The sequence below is a fragment of the Netta rufina genome (genome assembly GCF_964035555.1).
Source record: "Netta rufina genome assembly, chromosome: 12".
Lineage (NCBI taxonomy): Eukaryota > Metazoa > Chordata > Aves > Anseriformes > Anatidae > Netta > Netta rufina.
Window position 1 is genome coordinate 5,987,213 of NC_140135.1, and position 19,958 is coordinate 6,007,170.

Sequence of the window (19,958 nt, forward strand, 5' to 3'; positions counted from 1 at the left end):
CCGTTGCTAATGCGATCAGACTCACCGGCCAAACCGCGCCGCGCCGTCCCGCGAGGGAAATTTCCTCCTTGCCCGAGTGGGGAGGTCACTCAGCTCTGCCAAGGAACAGCACCGCCGCTCCCCAGACGGGATGGAGACGGGATGGAGATGGCAGACACGTTTCTGCTTGGCACACGAGGACAGCCCCAGTGAGACAAGGCGAGAGGGACGCATTTGGAGCGAGGTCAGAGGAAATATCACGTATCTGGAGTCGACCGCTTACGCTTTGGGATGCTCTGCTAGGGAATCTAACTTCTGGCAGCCAGGAAAGTCTCCTATTTCCTTGGATTCCTGTTCTCAACCCCTCATCTTTCTGCAAGTCTGCTTTCCAAACAGATGCCTTATCTTCACAGAGCCCTGTCTGCCTGCCAGGTTGCTCTGCCTTGCTCCACCACTTGAGCCCAGCTCCCAGGAGAGCAGCAGGAGAGGCAGGAGCACACCACGCTTACAGGGACGTGCTGGGAGCAGCCAGCCAGCTCCTCCAGGCCCCTGAGCACAAAGCAGCCACCTGCACAAGCCAGAACCAAGGGGAGAGGCAGGAAGGCAGGCAGAAAGCCCCCGTTAGCCCACAACAAGTGGCCGAGGTGCCTCGGTGGACACATCGCTACTTTGGTCTCTGCATGGCGCCTGCCAAGAACTGGGCTCAATGCAGATCACCATGAGCAGTCCGGATGGCTCAAAATGGACAAGAACAAGGTAAAATCTCCTTCACAAATGCCATCATGTACAAGAGAAATGTCAGGTGCACTGCGCTGGCCTTTCAGGAGGCTGCTGGGAGTGACGATGACGACGTTTATTAGATTCAGGGCTTAATTCTGCCCAGACAAAGGCACCATACCCTGTCAGACACCACCAGCCTTTAACACTGACAGACTTCTTCCAGCCTCTTGAGCAGGCTGAGAACATGTAAGGTGAAAGACAAAAACCAGATGCTCCTTGTGTATGGCCAACAGCCTGCCCTGCCTACCTCAGCCCAGCCTGGCAGACACAGCACGATCCTCTCCACTAGGGGATTATCCCATAGGAACCTGGGGGCTTCCAACTTCCAAACTCACCACGCTCACCATTCCAGCCACCTCGGGGTGTTTCTCAAGACAGGACAAGAGGAAAAGTTCACAGAAGAAAGCCTTGGGGCGCTCCACTTTCTGCCCGACCTGCACTGCAGCCAGGGGGAATCTTTCTGTGGCTGCTGCAAGGAAGAAGAGATTCAAACGATCTGGAAGGGAGCTGAAAATAACAATCCAGAAAGCTGTAAACATCTGGAAGCCCAATGCTTTGCTCTACAATTCTGAATTGTTTTCTTGCCTAAAATAGATTTCTAGATGGATTGCAATTAAAATGAGTTACACAGTGCTGTAAGAATGTTACTTGTTTCCGTTTCAGATTTTATTTTTGCATCTTTGCTTTCTAGGTCCTTTCACGTTGCATCAGCCACTCTTTGGATTTAAACTACCTTTTTCTCTTCCACTCTTTTTCTAGCCAAATCATTCTGCATGCAACCAGTTTAATGCTTTATTACCAGAAGGATTCTGCTGTCAGGAGCTTACACAGCCTTACAGCATTTCCCTATAAAAAGCTGGCCAGTGGTGCAAATACCCACTGCAAGCACTGACTACAGCTGCTGAGAAAACTCGCAGAAACATCTGACCATTTCCATCGAGGTGATTGTTCCCTGATACCTTTGTCCAGGACAGAAATTTTCATCTATTGTCCTGATTCCTGCTCATAAACCACACGGAGAGAAGAAGACCACAGGGAAGGGTGGACACCATGAAAACAAACACCTTTGCCTTTCTGACAAGCTTGTAAGCAGTCCAGTTGCCACTGAAGAGGGCAGTGCCACTGCCACCCCACTCCAGCCACTTGCTGGCCATCGTTCATGAGGATGGGCATGAAGATAAGGTGATAACACAAGGGATGCCCGACACCAAGCACAGCTCTCAAAAGCACTGGGGTTCAGTTTTACAGATGCACTAGGACCTTATCAGCATACCAGTCCCTTTACACTTGTCCTGTACAACCTTACACTTGGGCTCCTGTGGATAATACAGAAAACTGCTGGTAGTCCCAAATCTTTCATCTTCATTTGCCTTTTGAGGGTTTTCCATTTTAAAATAGAAAAAGTACTCGAGTATTTATTTAGCACAAAGGCTTTTAAGTAACCCAACTTCAGCAACCATTCTGAAGATGCTGGAATGAGGAATGTCAAGTATTATTACTATTACTCGAATTTCAACATCAGCTGGAAACAAACGCAAAGGTAAAACTGTCTGCAGTAGGAACGGAAAGGAAAAAGGGGAAATAAAAGAAAGCTAAACCCACTGCTAGTGACGGCGAGATGTTTTCAGCTGTGGGAGAACTGTTCAAAGGAACAAGTGGAAGTCTTTCATGACCATCCGAGACTAACCACTATAGACGTTTCCTGCCAGGTTTGACAAAACAGGAGGGAACGTGCCCCAGGGAACAGCCTTCTTTTGGGGGAAAGGATGGTCAGCCACAGAAGCTCTAAAAGGACCGATTGGGAAAGAAAGATGTGAGCTCACGTCAGTCAGGCAGAGAGACAGCCTGTCTCCAGCAGACTGCACTTCCAGCGGGATCCCACCGTCCAGAGCAGGGCTGGGCTGCCTTGGGTGGCTTTTGTGCCATTCGTCTGCGTGCTGTGAGCCTCTTCTGTTTCTTATTACAGGCTAGGAGGAGAGCAGCACTGGTTGCCCTGAACGGGTCTGCCCTGGAGCTTGTGCCATGGAAGACCAGGAAGCTGCAACTGCAAAGCTCCTGCTTTTATTTAGGCATTTCTCCTGAATGTAGCTTGGTTCCTCGCTGTACAGAGACACCACAAAAGGCTAGAGAAACAGAAAAGCCTCATTTAGATCAATTAATAACAGAGAGGAATTGTATTCCTAATGAGTAACAATGGAAGGCTTTAAAGAGGTATAGGGACCTTATCTAGCTGAACGCAGTTTAAAATAGTGGAAATAATAAGGATGCAATCTGACATCGCACATGCAAAATATGTGAGGCCAAATTAATCTTTGGCAGAACCCCGCTGACAGCGGCAGAGCTGCCTCAGCCGTTCACTTGGCATCTCGGCTGGTAAGACCTCAGGTGGAACCCTGGACATGGCTTTGAACCATCGATAACTCAAGGAGGGAGCAGCCCAGGGGGAGCCCCGCTCTGCCAAGCCTCCCGCAAAGCCCCTCTCCCCCTCGGCTGCACGGAGCGGAGCGGGCAGGGAGGTTTCCAGCCAGATGATCACATCTACCTTCAGCACAGCGCTTCTCGTCCTCAGCTGTCAAATCGTTTAATGGGAAAGGGCAATTTCCTTCTGCACGTTTTACAATGCCCTCGGGGCTGGCGGGGGGCACCCCGTCCCTCCCCACCTGGGCCGGCGCACGCCGCTCGAGCCAGACTTTGGAGCAAAACGCAGAGCGCTCACGGGAGGTGAACTGACAAGCGCGTCACCCCTGCCAAGCTCACGAGAATTTCCTGCTTATGGCCGAGGTTTCTGCGGTTTTAGAAATACAGAAGATTTAAACTCCCGTGTCTGCAAGCATCAGAAACCCCCAAGCTAATGGGGGTGAAGACAGAGCACTCTGGATAAACAGGTTATTCCATCACCATCAATTATTGCGGCTCTCGCAATTTTCTCTACGGCTCGTCTCGCAGACACTATCCCAGACAGGGCACGGAGCTACTTGCACTCCTGGTTTCAGCCAGCATGGCAATTTACTGCCTCCTTGGGAAGGCTTTGATATTTTAAAACCACAACAGAGCATTCTCTTTGCTTGAAAGGCAACCGCTAGCTTAGCCACAGCGGAAGTATTTGCAGTGCCCTGGGAGATGAAAGCAGTTCAAAACCTTTAGTTTTATTGGGCAAATTAAAAATAAGCAAACAAGTCCTTCTCTTTATTTTCTTTAATGCTACCGCTGCCTATTCCCCTCCTAGACTTTCAAAGCATCCTTCAGAAATGAAGCAATTCCACTGAACGGCCTGGAATTAAGCCTGGCATTAGAGATGGAGAAACTGAGACACGGCGCTGTGCAGAGGATGGGAGCACCCAGCGCGCCCTCTGCGCCGTGCCCTGCTCCTGCTCCCCCGTGTGTGCCACAACACGGCACCCTTTTAGCCCAGGACATGGGATTAAAGCCCACGACGTTGCTGACTCGAGCCAGATCCATATCACTCAGGATTTTTGGTTGTGCTCCTCTGCCTCTCCATAATTCACAACGCTCCCCCTCTCTGGAATGCTTAGTGAACAAGAAAACCGCGTGTCCTCTCTCATCCCCTAACGCCAAGACATATGACATGACTGCCGATGGGGCTGGATGGCTGCAGGAGCCACTAAGACGGCGTTAGACCCCCCGAATTTCCCCCGCAGCACTCTGCAAGGCGTCGGAAATGGGCTTGTGGGGAGAGCCAGGAGGCGAGGGCTAAAAGTGGCTCTTGACTTCACTCTCCCGTTTGGGGGTAGGCGGTGGAGGTGGGCGGCCGCGAGCAGAGGGTAGGCGGAGGGGGCGACGTTTATTTCCAGCTGCACTCTTGTGCAATTTCTCTCGGCGCTGAGATTTTATAGAAAACAGCAGGAGGTGGGGAGTGGGGGGGAGACTAAAAAGGAAAATCGCAGAGTCCTTGCAGGGAAACGTGCTAAGGAAGAGGAGAGATGCCATCCTCCTCAGCCCAGACCCGAGATTCTGCTCTTGTTGCAGCCGGTTTTAAAAATACAACAAAACCCAGGGTACTGGAACGACATTGCCGAATCGGTCACTACCATGTACAATGGAAATAAGGCCACTTGACAGAGAGGCACACACGGATGTGCGGTAACGACATGATGCTAAAAAATGCTGCTTGCAGAAAGCCTGCCTCCTAATAAATGGCAAGGGCTTCTTCACTCCCAGAGATTATGTAATATGTTCTTGCCTGCTGCTGACTCATATTTTTCAAAATATATCTGGGAAGGAAAACATATGCACACGTGTTTTAATGCATTTGTTTCCCTCTATCTGTCCAGATAAATACGCACAAAGGCGCCCAGCAGCAGGCACATGCATGCTCACTGCTGCGTGTCGTGTGTGCGTGAGGAGCGGGGCCTGGCATCTGTTCCACACGCACACACTGGAGATGGATTAAACCAGCACCATTTTCTGGGGCAAAACACAGCAACTGCTTAATGCAGGGAGTGTGGGAGGAGAACAAGAAACCAGGAAGCTACGGGGGGGATGGCAAAAGCAGCAGCCCTGGGAACGCGCTGCCTACAAGCTCCCGCCAAACCTGGGCTCTGGGGACTCGGCACAGTCTCAGACTCAGCTTAAAACTGAGCTGGAAAAATGGCTTTCGGGCCACTTTGACAATTTGCAAACGGCAGTGGGCTGCGAACATCACGCTAGTTAAGGGGACGGTGCTGGGTGCAGTGTGGGTGTGGGGCCAGAGGTTCCTAAAATTTTGTAAATCTGGGGTTTTGGTCCTGGCAATGCCTGTGAACACACGTTGTGCCCTGGCTGAGGACCTACAAGGCAGCTGGTTAGTCCTGCGCATGTCTGTGGCCAGCCTGCAGGTCTATGAGGTTTAGTTCCTTTCCTCTGAGCGTGCGTGTACTTTTAATTCTTTAGAAAAGACTTTTAGATGCTTCTGCAAAACCCTTGGTGTCCAGGAGATGGGATCGATCTGCTGCTGGGCATCAGATGAGAGATTCATCTACCCTGGACCAGAGGAGACTGAAAATCTATCCAGATGTCAGCTCCTCATCACGAAGTGGCGGCAGACACCCTGCATCGACAACAGCGGGTGCCCTGCTCCCCGTGCCTGCCTTGCTCGCACCGCCTCCTCCTCCTGCCCTCACACCTGGGCAAAAGCACCTGGTGCAAGTCCTGCTGCCCCACAGCCCTTCCCAACGGTCTAAGGCAGAAATGAGCGGGATGCCTCTGATCCTCCTCACCTTACACAGCCCTTCGGAGAGGGAATTCTCCTCTCCTTGGTCGCTGCATCAGACAGGTATGTGCACATCTACGCGTTGCTGCATGCGGGCACCATCAGCATTCCCGTTCTGTGCACCCAGCTTCGCGTATACACAACCCTAGAGCAATAAAATTCTAATTTAATACCTAAACCTACATCAGAGACGAGTGCCATTTGAAGGACGCTCATTCTTGTTCTACAGAAACTTAAAAATGTTTTATCTGGATTCAAAACCTGTTCTATAATTGTTACTTTTAACTTAATTCTCACCGAACTCCACAGAAGACCAAACGCACAGCATACCTAAAAGGCTTTGCAATAAACCTTAAAAACAAACGTTAAAGATTGATCACATTTTTCCAAGTTTACAATAAAACTGACTGAAGCTCAACTAGATAAGGAAAGAGAGTTGCATAAAATTAATCACTACCTTATCAAGCCAGGAAGAAAGAATGTTAGATAACAAGTGTTTCCTAAATTTGGTATCAGAACAGAAACTTCAATGCAAAACCTATTAAGAAAACCTTGTCAGATATACCGAATATAATACAGAAGAGTGGAACCATCAAAAATAGCAAGAGGAATATGAATTCTTCAGAAAAAAAAAAAATGCCTTTGGTTACTGCCAGCAAGGTCCTGATTTTATTTTCTCAAACTGAACAAAATTTCTTGACAAAACTTTTCGCAGATATGCCCAGCAATTTAGCCCACTGCTTATCAGAGTAAAAGATTGGTCCTCAGGGTATTTCTCTAAATTTATATTTATCGTTGTGCAGCTGGGGCCATACTGCATTTTCACAGTTCCAAGAAACATCTCCTACACAATTAGGATCCTTGTTAGTTCCCAAACCCTTGTGCCCGGCCGGTACCTTTGGGCTGTGAGCTGCAATCACTTCCACAGCCACACGCTCTGAGCTCACCAGCAGTGGCTCCAGACCCCAGAATTGGCAAGGAACAAACTTAACTCTTTAGAAGCAGCCACACTCGGGCAAATACCTTGGTACTGAACGGGAACTGATGCAAAGAAAACAATCGGCATCGTCACCTGGTCACTGATGAGGGCAAGTCAGCTCCTTGGCATGGGGCACATCCAGCGTGCCCTAGTACTCCCCTACCCATGTCACGAACCTCCTGTCGGCTATTTCCATCCTCACACGCTCCCCAAATGCCACCACGGGAGCAGTGCTGGGGATGGCAGCAGGACAGGGCACGCGGCCTTCCCCCACCCGCCGCCGGGCCTGCACCCAAAACGCGGCTGCCCCAGGGCTGGGGACATGGCAGCATCACCATAGCAGCTTAGCATGAGGAGAAAAGGATGCTGGAGCACACGGCTGCCCACACTTGTGGCGGGGCAGTAAGAGAGCTTCAAAATCTAACAGCCTGGGATTTGCATGCAATCCCACCCACAACAACAAAGGGCCGTCAGGCTGCGGGGCCCTACCCCGCGCTAGGCCCGTGGGGCAAGGCCACCTGCTGAGAGCACAACACCTCGGTGGCTGTGGTGCCACCACCTCAGGGCTGCTTCATCTCACCCGAGCCCTCCCCAGGGCTCCTGCTGTCTGCCTCACGAGTCCTGGTCACATCCCAGAGAAAGGCACCAGGGCTACAGAAAGAGTTAATCTCTCGGAGACTTACAGATCGCAGAGAAAAGCGGCTTGCAGCATACCCCCTGCTTTACTTAGCTGGAGATGCTGCCTAAAATAGAAACGCAAGCCTTGCCAGCAGTCTATACGTTATGTTATATATGTCTCAGCTGATGCCAAAGAAGGGGCAGGCACTAACCCACATGGGACCTTCCACATGGGCACAGGCAGATTTTTCTGCTCCTGGACGCTGCCGCACTGGGACCTCCAAAATCCCCATCAAGAGCTGCTCCACCGGACAAAAACAGCTCTCCCCACAAAGCCCCAGACCCATCTGGTCCCAGTGAAAAAAAAATCCAGCCCTAATTCTTTAAATACCTTCATGTCAGTGCTGTTTCACCTGCCATGGCCCTCCTTTAAAGCTTCGGGCCTGCCCAACGCAGTCCACCACAGGGAGCTCTGAGGGCTCCTTGTCCCGAGCTCAGCCGTCCCAGCGAACACACTGCCAGTGAGATGTTCCCGACAAGGCAAGGGTAATACCCCATAATAACTGGTTTTAACTGGAAACAAGCGTCCAAGGCTGCACGGCCCTTTGCTGGCAAGGTTGACAGTGGGGTTAGAGACAACCTGGCCATCTGTGGGTTCTTGCAGAGTAAGACCCATTTCCACCCAGGGTCACAAGAAATTCAGCCAAACAACAACAGAAAAAACACGGTTCCTGCAGCAGCTCTTCCTCCAAAAGCATCTATTTTTAGCCAGAAGCATCAATCGCTACAGCTTGCCATCTACAACAGCCCAAACGTGCAAAATCCTACCACACGCAGCAGGGCCAACGCATTGCCCCTCAGTATCACCACGGCCCTGCCACCCGGCCCCACTTTGCAGTGAAAGGATGGCGCAGGAAGGGAAGGAGGAGGTGCCCAGCCTTGGCCATGCCCAGGTAACGTGCCATGTTCCCCTCCTACAGCTGGGGAAGAGGAGCTGCAGGAAGGCAAAGGAACATGCCCGAGGCCATACAGCACAGCAGTGGCAGAGCAGGGACCCGGCAGCACGCTCCTGGGCTGCCGCTGTCACCATGACACAAACCCGTCCTGCTTGTAACACGGCACTTATCATGCCATTTTGGGGGAGTTTTCCTCCAGCTTCCTAACTTCTGGCCATTGGAGAAACCTCAGCTAAGAGACGAATCAATGCACTTGGCCACGACAGCTCTGATTACATTTAATTACGAGATGCACGCTGAACACAACTATCACAGCCGTTCGGAAAGACACACGTTGCAAACGCAGCCCCCTGCTCGCCGCCACAGACGCGTGATTAACACCACAGAGCACAGAGAGGCACAATGCAGGCAGAACACACGGACATGCAGGCAAGCACTGCACACAAAGAGCAGCCTGTCCCCAGTCAAAACCAGCAGTCACGAAATACAGAAACCGAGGAACGACATCAAAATGAACTGAACAAGACATAAGAGGGGCTCTAGTCACAAATTAAAGCAACGACGACAAAAAACTTACATGGATTTTGGGCAATTTTCCTTCAGACATTAGACACAGCGGTTGGGCTGTGTACCGAATACCTGATCCGAAAAGAAATACAAGCACATTATGCAAACAGACGGGGGCAGGAGGCAGGTGAACACGCCGCTCTGAACAACATGCACCCACGGGGTGAGAAAGCGCCTCTGCATTTCCACCGCGGGGCTCGGGCAGGGCAGAGCTTCATTCACCACAAAGCAGAAGCCAGTGCCGTGCCGCTGCCATCCCGGGGGAAAAGCCAAATGGCAGGACAGAGAAGAGCCATCACGTCAGTGACCTCTGAGCTGTCCCGGCCCCCTTTTCACTTGTCATGTGAGGTTTAAAACAGAGGTGGGAAATATCCGAGGGACTGGGGGGGGGAGGAAGCCTATAAGGAAATGAAAGCAAGCCCTCGTCAGCCTAAGGAAAGAGCCTTAAAATCACAGCGAACACAGGTCTAGCACGGCCATCCCGACACGTATGCTTTTTCTGAAGCATGGGAAGAGGGAAACGCACCCCCTTCCCCGCGTCAGGAAGGGTGCCTGAATCTTTAAGGCAGCGAATTGCCGCTCAGGAGGAATGGACTTTTTATGGACTGTGTGAGACAGGGTTGCTATGATACAGTCAGAGGCATTTTCATGAATCCTGTGGCAAATAACATCGAATCCTGCTTAAGCAGACAAACAGCAAGTCGGGTCTCCCATCACCCAGCCTTAGCAAATACACAGGAGCAATCACTGAAAGAGATTTTATGCGTTTGAAATATCCTATCTGCATACAAATGAACATTAGTCTTGGGGCCGTGTTTTCCGGAGGGTCAGCGCTGTGATTTAGCTGAAGGGATGGCCCCTCTTCCCCCGGCCCTGGGCTTCAGCAGCCCCGCAAAGATGAAGAGCTCAACATTTGCAAAACGGGGGTGAATTACAGGGGCAATGCCCCCAGGGCTGACCCCACAGAGCCACAAGCATAACCCGAGTCGTCCCCCGGAGCTCAGGGGGAAGGAAAGCTCCACCGCACACAGCTATTTTCCAGCGTGCAAATTACACCGTGAATCTTGCAAGCTCGGTCACTTACGAGCACAGGGGATCTACCGCAAGCGACACAACGCTGTCACCCCAAAAAGCAGCCAAAGCAGGTCGTCCCGGATTGAGCTGCTCCTGAAAAGTATGGCAAAATGGAGCAGTTCGCCTTGCTCCTGCTCCCCAGGCTGCTGGAGGCTCAACTGCAGGCTTGGAAAACGCAAAACTGGGGGTGCAAGGCTACAAAAGCAGGGTTGGGGCAGGTGGCTCAAGGCCCGCTCGAAAAGGTGGCCACTGAGGACTGTGGGGTGGGAAAACAAGATCGAACTGATCAAGCAAAAGCTCCAGCCCTGGCTCACTTCTCACGCTCCTCTCTCTCTCCCTGAAGTCCAGCCGGGTGCCCCACACAGCGAGAGCAGCATTGCTAACACCACGCACCAAGTTTTCTGCGCTGAACTTTCACGGTGCTCTGCATAAACCTTACTGCCTGCGAGCCCACCAGCCTCTGGAAGAACAAAAAGCAGAGAAGTGGCAATAAAATCACACCGATTTTCTTAAGCGCCTTCCATTGTGGGGTAAAAAAAAAAAAAAAAAGGACAAAAAACACAGTAATTTCCAGCAATCTCTGGATTTCCAGCAACCCCTGGTCCCCCAGCAGCCTGCCATCCCGCAGCTACACCAAATGCCACCGCTGCAACCAGAAGGGGCTCGCAGGAGGCAGCGCCCGGACACAGCGGCCCCACACACATGCGATAAGGCACACCGCCGCGGGCACCCTGCCACGCATCGCCCCAGATGCACGAGCTCCGGACCAAGGAATGCACTTGCTCGCGCCAGAAAATCACCAGAGGTGCCGAGCATTCCTTGTAGAAATCGTATTGAAAGGTAAAACCTTCACACCAGAGCTCTAACCTTAAGGAAAACAGACATTCAGCCACAGTTGCATCCTATTTTTAACTTGCTGTTTGTTGTTGTTTTTTTTTTGGCTTTTACTCATTTTTCCACCCTTGCTCCTCCGAATCACTATGTCACTTAAAACCGTTTCGCCGAAAGGATTGGTTTGGCTGTTGTTTGATTGATTCCCTTTCCTTGGTGATCTTTGTTCATTTATTATATTTCCAAGAGATCCTGCAACCTCTGAAACTAACAACATCACAGAGCTAGCAGGAAAATAAAGCAGATTGGAGCTGTTTAACAATCTGAACCATCCTCAGCATCCAAATGATTTTATTTTTTTTACAGAAGATTCACTCAATCACCTCCGGAGGGAAGCGGATTCCTCTCCCACAGACAGCTACAAGTGAAGAGGAGGACACAGAGCCAGCAGGCACCCGAGTGGCTGTGCTGGGCTGGTGTCACCGGGTTTGGGCATTTCTGGCCATTAAATGGGCTACTGCCATTAAACACCTCTTGTCAGCTCAGGTGGCCAAATGTCACCACCCTGGGACTCAGGAATTTTTTTTTCCTCTCTTATTTACAGCTAAAGACAGTTTCAAAGCACCAGATTTGCAGCATTTGTTTAACTTAATTTCCAATCATGCCACCAGCCAAAAGGAACTCTGCTCTTAACCAAGTCCATCTCCGCATTTAACTTGCAGCAGACACTCACATGGAAACAGCTGAGTCTCCATCTCTAAGCTCCATCCAAGTCCTTATGAATCAATTACTTGATTTTTTTTTCCCCATGCTTAGTAGAAGACATCAGATAGAAAAATACAGCTGGAGCTGGCACCAACCAGTTAAATTAGCAAAGCAACCTAATTCCAGTGAACGTTAGCAAGAGATGTAAACATTTTCAAACTACAGTTATATAAATATATATTTTGAGCAATTCTGATTTTTCCAAAGGGGAAAATAACACAAAAAAATATATATAGCCATAAGATTTCTAAGAGAAACACTACTCACATACAGAGACATATTTCCGAGAGGAAAAGGCATTGCTCTTTTCAGACATTCCCTTCATCTCCTCGCTAAACTTCATGCTCTGAAGCTCGAGCCCCCCAGCCAGCTCTGCTTTCGTGCCATAAACATTGCAATTTTGGTCCAGACATCTTCCAACAGAAGGACCTCTAACTACTCGACACCTTTTCAGCAAGCCTATAATATGCAGCTCAGCACTTCATTTTCCAGAAAATCAATGTAAATAAAGTCAAGCAAAACAGCCCATCTCAAAATCTCATGATCCTTAAGGTGGGCAAAGATTTTTCTTACATACATTACCAAAAATAATATATAGAAATGCACACGCACAAAAGAAAGCTAAAACACGATTTCTACAGAAATCAAAGCAAACCCCAACCCCTCCGTATCTGTTGCTTTAGCAAAGAAAAACAAAGCATGCATCCCCTTTTTATCTTTGATTCCTCCTTCCCAATTTGCCAAGACAGAAAAGACGTACAAACAGAAAAAAAAGCCCAGCAGTTATGTTTCGATCCCTCTCACATCTTTAAAGAAAGGAGCAGGTTATATCAGTGGGGACGTAGAATTTGGAGGCTTTGGGGCTGAATATTGAGAAATCAAGTCAGATCATCAAGGCAACATAGATAAATAAAGAAATTAGAGACTGTCTCCCCTTTTTGTGCCTGGATGTTATTTTAGCAAAGATTTAATCCTTTAATAGGATTTCTCATCCCCCCCCTTAAAAATGTCCAGAGCTCGATTCAATTGCACACACCACCTCTCACCTGGCAGCTACATGGTTACTCTCACAGACATTGCACATTAACTGCTTGCTAGAAATTTCGAACAAAATGACTTATTATTAACTTGAGTCTATATTTTAAAGGAAGCAAAACAACACAGGCAGTGCTTATTACAGAAAGATATTTTCACTCTGCTTCTAACTCAATATGTACAGCTCTATCTCCACAGCACAGCACGATATATGAATGGATCATTACTATTATTTATCACATTTAAAACCCAGGCAAAAGCAGCTACACTTACAGGCATACTTAAAAGACAAGACATGACAAAAGATTTAGGGAGAGATAATATACCAACGTCATACATATCACAGCGAGGCCATGTTGAAGCTCAACGCGTTTCCCCCCTCAGTAAGAAATCTCTCTCTCTTTCTCTCTCTCTCTCTCTCTCTCCTTTCTCTCTCTCTCTCTCGCTCTTGCTCTCTTGTTGAATTGCTAGTGGAAGTAGTAGCCCCCAACAGCTCAGGAGAAAAAATCCATTTAACGAGTGCCCAGGAAGAACATGAGTATGACATTCACAAGCAATAGCACCACAATCACTGCAAAAACGACCACCGTTTGAACATCCAAGGTCATGGTGCAATGCAGAACACTGTAGTGTTCGAGATGTGGGGCTGGTAGATTTGGAGAAGTCAACCTCTGCTCTGTAAGACTGTCCATACATCCACCATGCTAGAATAAAGGAGAAAACTGTTCCTGGTTTTGGTTTTGCTCGGAATGGTTTGTGGTCTGCTTTGAGTTTATCCCCCTATCTGCTGTCTCTAGCTCATTCTGGAGCCCGCTAAGTGAAGCATCATCACAACCAGTGAGCACTAAAGATGCAAAATCCTTCCTTTAGGAAAAGAAAGCGAGCGCTGTCTGCAAGCTTCTCTCTCTCTCTCTTCCCCCCTCTCTCTCCCGGTCTCGCTCTTGCTGGCTGGCTTGCTTTTTAATTCGTCAAGCCAGTGCAGATAAGAAGCCTGTGTGAGTGTGACAGCTCTGCAAGCTGCTGCGGCTGCATCTCTCGGTGCGAGGCGGACCCTTGCGCATACAAATCAGCTCCAGTGACCAGGCAGCGAAGGGATCCTGGCTGTCAGTCAAACGCAAAAGGAAGCGCTGGCTCCATAAATACGCGCATCTTCCGCCCGCCGTGACGGGGAGCGCCATGCAGGCATGTCTGCCTGGCTGCTTTTGCGGCGGTTCGGGGGAAAAAAAGAGCCGTGCGTGGGGCTGGGAAGCCGGTGCGGCGGTCGGGTGCCGGTGCTGAGCTCCAGGAGAGGCGTCTCCAGGCTTTCTGTGCGATGCAGATCCCGCTCCCCGCCGGCGCTGTGCGGCGGGGACACCTCTGCCCCGTCTGCACCGCCCGCGCGAAGCTTCGGATGGGAAATATTAAAGACCTGCAAGCAGAGCCCGTGCTGCTCGGAGCCTGCTCACGTCAGGGATGGGAGCAGGAGGAAGAGCCGGGAAGCAAAGCAGCCGAGCTAACGACGAGGCAGCCCCTCGCAACGTGGAAATTCGCTGTGAGCCTGTAATGGGGGAATTTTGTAGGGGGAAAATCACTTCTCAGCTCTGCGCAGCGCTGTGCGCACCAGCCTGTCACAAGCACATCGCATAGCCTCGCCGCTCAGCACCGCACTGCTTTGCTTTGTAAACTGAATTCCGACTCCACAGATAGAGCTGCATGGAGGCAGAGCAGGGTGGGGATCTTTATTCCTTCCACAGCAACCAGCAATGCTGATTCCTGCGTTAAATTCACGCACGCACTCAACATTTACGGTCCAGATGCCAGTCGCTACCCCAAACCTCGCTCTCAGGTCCCAGCCCCAGCAGTTACCTTTGAGAGGAATCACACACACACAGAAAAAGATGCGCTCAGCTGGAAAAAGCAAATGATTTTACAGGCAGAGCCAAACAGAGCAGTGCTGCCAATGCCGATGCATTACACACCACAATGTGCACACGGGGGCTGCTCATGGGCGCGTTCCAGGAGTGCTGCCCCGCACAGCACACCCGGGGCACTCGCGCACAGACACGGAGCCAAAATGCACCAAACGAGCCCTGTTCTCTGTTAAGAGCTCGGGAGGACTTTGGTGTTTGACACCTGAGCAGACGTGGCTGGGAGGTGGTGTTTTTCCCCTCACAGCATCCTTCCAGGGCAGGTACCTCCATCAGGAAGGAACGGGTTGGATTATGCTCCTACCCCACCTTACCGTTCAGACCCATGCTACACCCAGCTCCTTGCTGCAAGGCTCATTTTATTTCCTCCCTCTGCTGGAAGGCTCCCTCCAAAGGAGCACGCTTTTCCTATATTTACCCCAAAAAGCCTTCAGAGGAGAGATCGCCCAGGGAGGCGATGACGGGAGCTCTGCTGTGCCTTCCTTCTGTTCAAACAGAGTCTCCCTCCTCCAAGAGGACTGTGAGGGGAGACTTTTCCCTTGCATGTTTACAAAAACCTGCTCGAAACCCGCCCCTGTCCACATGTGTCAGCACTTATCAGGCTGCGCCCAGGTGATGGATCCGCTGCAACACCGGGCTCCACACCTGCACTTCCCATCACGTATGCATTTTTAGGATAAGCACTCTGTTCTAAATTTGCGTTAGACAGGCAATCAGAACAGCAACCGAATTGTAGACATGGTGCATTTATTGTAGTCACCATCCCTTCCCAAAATAATTGGGGCAATTTTCCAAAGCTCAGCTCTGAACTCCCATGAAAGCCCAGGAAATTCAGTTTTGCTCTCAGCAATAACAGCCACCCCTCCACAACCTGCAAGGGGCCCAGATATAGAGGCACCTTTATGGCCAGTCAATCTTTTCCTCTAAACTGGAATGAGCACGGAAGGAGGCTCAGGCTCAGCTTTACTTCTATGGAAAGCAATGCAGAGGTTTTCTCCCTTCTCCCGTCTCTGCAGATGCCTCTGCAGGCACAGCCCGTGCCCTTCGCATCCTCCCACCACCAAGAACGGGAGCCTTGGTGCCTCCGCGTGTAGGATCGGGGTTGGGGGGACAAAAACCGGGCAGGTAAAAGCAGCGGGGGCCTGAGAAACATCCAGAAAAACAGTGCAGCAGCTCCCACACATGCTCAATAGCCACTTCCGTAGCTGAAAAAAAAAAAAAAAAAAAAAAAAGAGGATTTCATTCCGAGCGATGTGCCTGGCAGCTCTCAGGCAGTCATCCTGCAAGCGCTGAGCCACTCAGAGCAGAGGGGAGGGCAGAGATTATAAATAGAGGCTCCGAAGCCAGCCCCCTGCCTGCACCGCTGCCAGCCGCAGGCAGGAGGTCCCCCCCAGCCCTCACCCCACATGCAGCTCGTGCGTCACCAGCAGCTGGGCGATGGCTGCGGGGACCCCGCCGCCGTCCCTCCCTGCTGGCCGCAGGGGCTGGAGGAGATGCCCGAAGGCTCCGTCCTCCCCGTGCCCCCCTCTGGAGCGAACGCCCCAAAATATCCCCGAAACATCGGGCGGGGAAGTGCCGGGTGCCTGGCTGCACGCGGATGTAAATAGGAAGGCTGGGTGTGGATCAGGGTTGATCAGCACAAACAGATTTACTGCAGAGAGGCTCCCGTTTAAATTATTCAGAGTATTCCCGGTGGTACTTGCTGCCTTATATAATTTCCCATGCCTTCCGCGTGCGCTAAATGTTAATTTTACTAGGGAAATGGATGATACTTTCTCTTGGAAGCCTCGCTGCAAAAGAACACCTACACATCAGAGGTTTATATAAAACCACCCCGAAGTTTAACTTGATGTAATGCCTTCTGAGAAGTTCGGTCTAATCTTCTGAATAGAGTTAAAGTAAGGAGCAGGAAGAAAAGGCGTGTAACAGTTATATAAAATGCCACCTGCCCTTGCAGCACAGCACACGCCCCGACATCACAGCAGCATTCGGGAGCACGGTTTGTAACACAAGGCCAGGGATGGCTCCTTCTGCATGAGGAAGCAGCTCTGAACTCCAGCAACCCTCCCTCCACCAGTCACACCAGTAAGGACAGGGTCGGGACTTCCACTGACACACCACAGCCATACGGAGAGGTAGGTGTGTGGAGCCGTACACGCACGGACACAGACGGTGTTTTCGGGACTGCCAAATCAATCAGAAGGGCCACCCTCGGAACGTTAATTGCGATGATGGCAATTCTGAGGCATGCCTCTGCAGCAGGTGATGCCAGCCCCTCCAGCCCGTGTGCGCGGCGCCGTGGGCTCAGCCATGTCCCACGACTCCCTCCTATGGATGTCTCAGGCAATTAGCGCAACCCAGCGCTCCCAGCTCAACGAGAGCAGCTACAGCTCGGGAGCAAGGGCTCGGGATTTGCACGCTGAAAGGTCCAACACCCAGCTCCCGCTGCCAGGGGCACCGTCTCTGCACGATAGCAGGATAGCCCAGAGGCCGGCGGCAGCACGGGGGTTTCAGCTCCAGTTCCCTGCTCTGCTGTAGATCCCCTGCACGAATTAACACCCTACGCTGCAGCAGCCCCTTGGACATGCAGAGACATCTGTGCTTTCCTGACACCAGCTCCACCTCCCGTTAATGGCAAAAACAAAGCTCTCACAACCCCGAGACAGTCCCACGAGTGACCTGCCGCAGCGGGCTGAGCTCGGGGATTTGCCGCGAGCACCGCAGCTCTGCCGGGCCCAGAAATCACGCTCAGCAGCCAGCCAACAGAGAGCGAGCTTTTGGGGAATCCATGAAAGTTTCCAACAGATCCTGGGGCTGCTCGTGGTGCCAAGTGGGGATATAGTGATGGGGGAGTTGCTCTGGACCAGGGGCAATCAGCTGCTGGCGACCTTCGGTCCTGAGCAGCTCCAGCTCCTTCTGCCGTGCTCCCGCGTGGAGCACAAGCCACATCTCAGACCTACAGGGCGCCAGGAAAGGAGTTTGAACTTTTTGTTTGAGCCCAGGAATACTGCCCATGAGGAGGAATGAGCAGCAGTGGTACCCGGGGACGTGTGGGCAGGGGATGTGCAGCTGCTCCTCTGCCGGGCACGCTCTGGCTGCTGCCCGCCTTGCCAGGCTCCGGGGTGGGGGTTGAGGCATCGGCTCTATCAGAGATTATGCAAGGACCATCAAATGCATGCTGGTTTTCTAAATCTAGCCAGGAACTAGTTCAGGGCTTCAGAGATTAAGGGCTAGTGGGATTACGATTTGCTAAACTTCCCCAGAAGGATGATTTTCTTCAATACGATTATCTGCACAGATGTGGGCTCGCGGTGCTGATTCTGGAAGCTAACATTACATTTTCCAGTTGCCCGCTGTTCCTTGCCTGCCCACTCCATCTTTCAAACGCAGTTTCCTCACTGTCCACATCAATTTGGGACTTTCTTCCATTAACTTCTCTCTTCTGCCCTTCTTACCTTTCCTTTTGCTCTACCTACCTCCCTTAAAAGTTTCCACTTCACCTCCCCCTCTGTCCCACAGCAGCTCGAGTGTCCTCTACCAGAGAGAGGAACACGAAAGCAAGGTGGGGAGGTGACAGCAACAGCTCAGCCTCGTCCAGCCCCTTCCCTGTTAACTGCATGAGATGCTTTAGCAAATTCACAGCATAGCTACACAAGCAAAGGATTCATTTAGAGAACTAACGTAAAATGCAATTACAGAAAGACAAAGGGGAAAGAAGGAGGAGAAGGGGGCAAGGATAAGATGATGATCTCAAAAGCTGCAAGGCAGAAATAGACTTCAGAGGGAGAACTGCTGAGGAGAAGGCTGAGATGAGAGCCTGCAAAGCAGTGGCAGGGGAGAGAAGGCTGATGGGGAACGCAGCAGGGCACGACCCATGAAGCAAGCCCCTCTTGCAGCAAGGCTGAGAGTGCAGGAAAAAGCGCAAGGTACATTTCTAAGCCCACTTCTGCAATGTTTGGAGAGCACCGTGCACTGCTGGAGGTTGACTTGGCTGTGTGCTTAACCTGCACGAGCGCCTGGCCAAGAGCGCTACACAAAGCTCAGAGGCTACGGGGATGGACCTGAGCGTCTCCAGGTCACTGCTCTCGGTATTCCGTGAAAACAAAAACCAAGAATTTCACCTCAAGATGGGAAGCACCACTCTGAACTTCAAAGGTCACCCCTTGGTAGATGCGTTACATACACAAACGTACAGAGCCCAGGCCAGCTGCAGCAGAGGAACTCTTTCCCATTCTTCGCCTGTTCTAATTCTATCTCAGCAAACAAGAAGCGTTATGCAACACAACGATGTCCCCAGTGCGGAGATCAATTTATTTATGACCATTTCATTTAATACAAAGAGCCAGACAACCACCACAGGAAGCCCAAGGAGGTTGTGAGGTGCTTGTGCAGCAGCCCTCTTGAAAACTGACCATGTTCCAGATGCAGGAGTCTCAACGCAAAGGGCAGCAGGGACGTGTCAGACACTAACCTGCCGGCCTTGGACCACTTCTGGACACCTCAGTTAATGCTGGTTCCTTCTGCAAACGGATCCAGCATCTCAGCAGGCTGTGCTCTGTTGAATTAAATCACTTGCACCATGCTGGGAAGGGGAGATAAAGCTGAAGCCGTGTCACTGGGGTCTGACCAGGTGCCCAGAGGCTCCTTGCAGGGCACCCTGATGGGGTGTCACCTGCATCCCGGCACGGTGACGGCGCACACAGAGCTGCAAAGCTCTGCCCAGAATTTGGTGTGCCACAACGAGGAGCCATGTGCTGGTATCACCAGGTTTCACAGCGTTTGTAACACTACAGGAATCCAAGCTCAGATGGCATGGGGAGAGCACCCGGCCGGGGGGTTGATTCCATTGGGCTTGTCAGGATACCACTGAGAAAAAGGAAACTTCTATTTTTAAGTTTATGTGAACTTAAAGCATTAAGAAAGACTAAAATCTCATGCCCCCAGCAATTGTGTTGTTTTCCCTTCTACGTACATCTGCTCCACATCCCAGCTGGAACTGTAGAGACATCTTCAGACTCTCAGTTTGGGAAAAGAAAAAAAAAAAAAAAAAAAAAAAGCTTCAAATCCAGCAGAAATCAGACAAGGTAACATCAATTACCCTGGTCACAGAAAAAGACTGCAGGGGCTGAGAAAGTTCAGTTTAGAAGCTGACCCATCAACGTCCAGACGTTCGTTGTAACCTTACATAAGCTCTCTTTTGTCTGAAAAACTGGCCCCGAAACATGCACAGGCATTTACTTCTTAAGTTTACATCTCAG

The 19,958-nt window shown here is 50.9% G+C and overlaps 2 protein-coding genes across 4 annotated transcripts in view; both read right to left on the reverse strand.

Moving 5' to 3' along the window:
• LOC311213659 (uncharacterized protein) overlaps positions 1-19,958 on the reverse strand; it is a 169,884-nt gene that overhangs the window by 86,643 nt on the left and 63,283 nt on the right. The window lies entirely within an intron of this gene.
• On the reverse strand, positions 13,306-13,485 carry LOC311213713 (uncharacterized protein; the record flags this gene model as incomplete). Its single annotated transcript, XM_084293909.1, has 1 exon — positions 13,306-13,485. The coding sequence occupies one exon, from the start codon at positions 13,483-13,485 to the stop codon at positions 13,306-13,308; it is 180 nt and encodes a 59-aa protein (XP_084150035.1).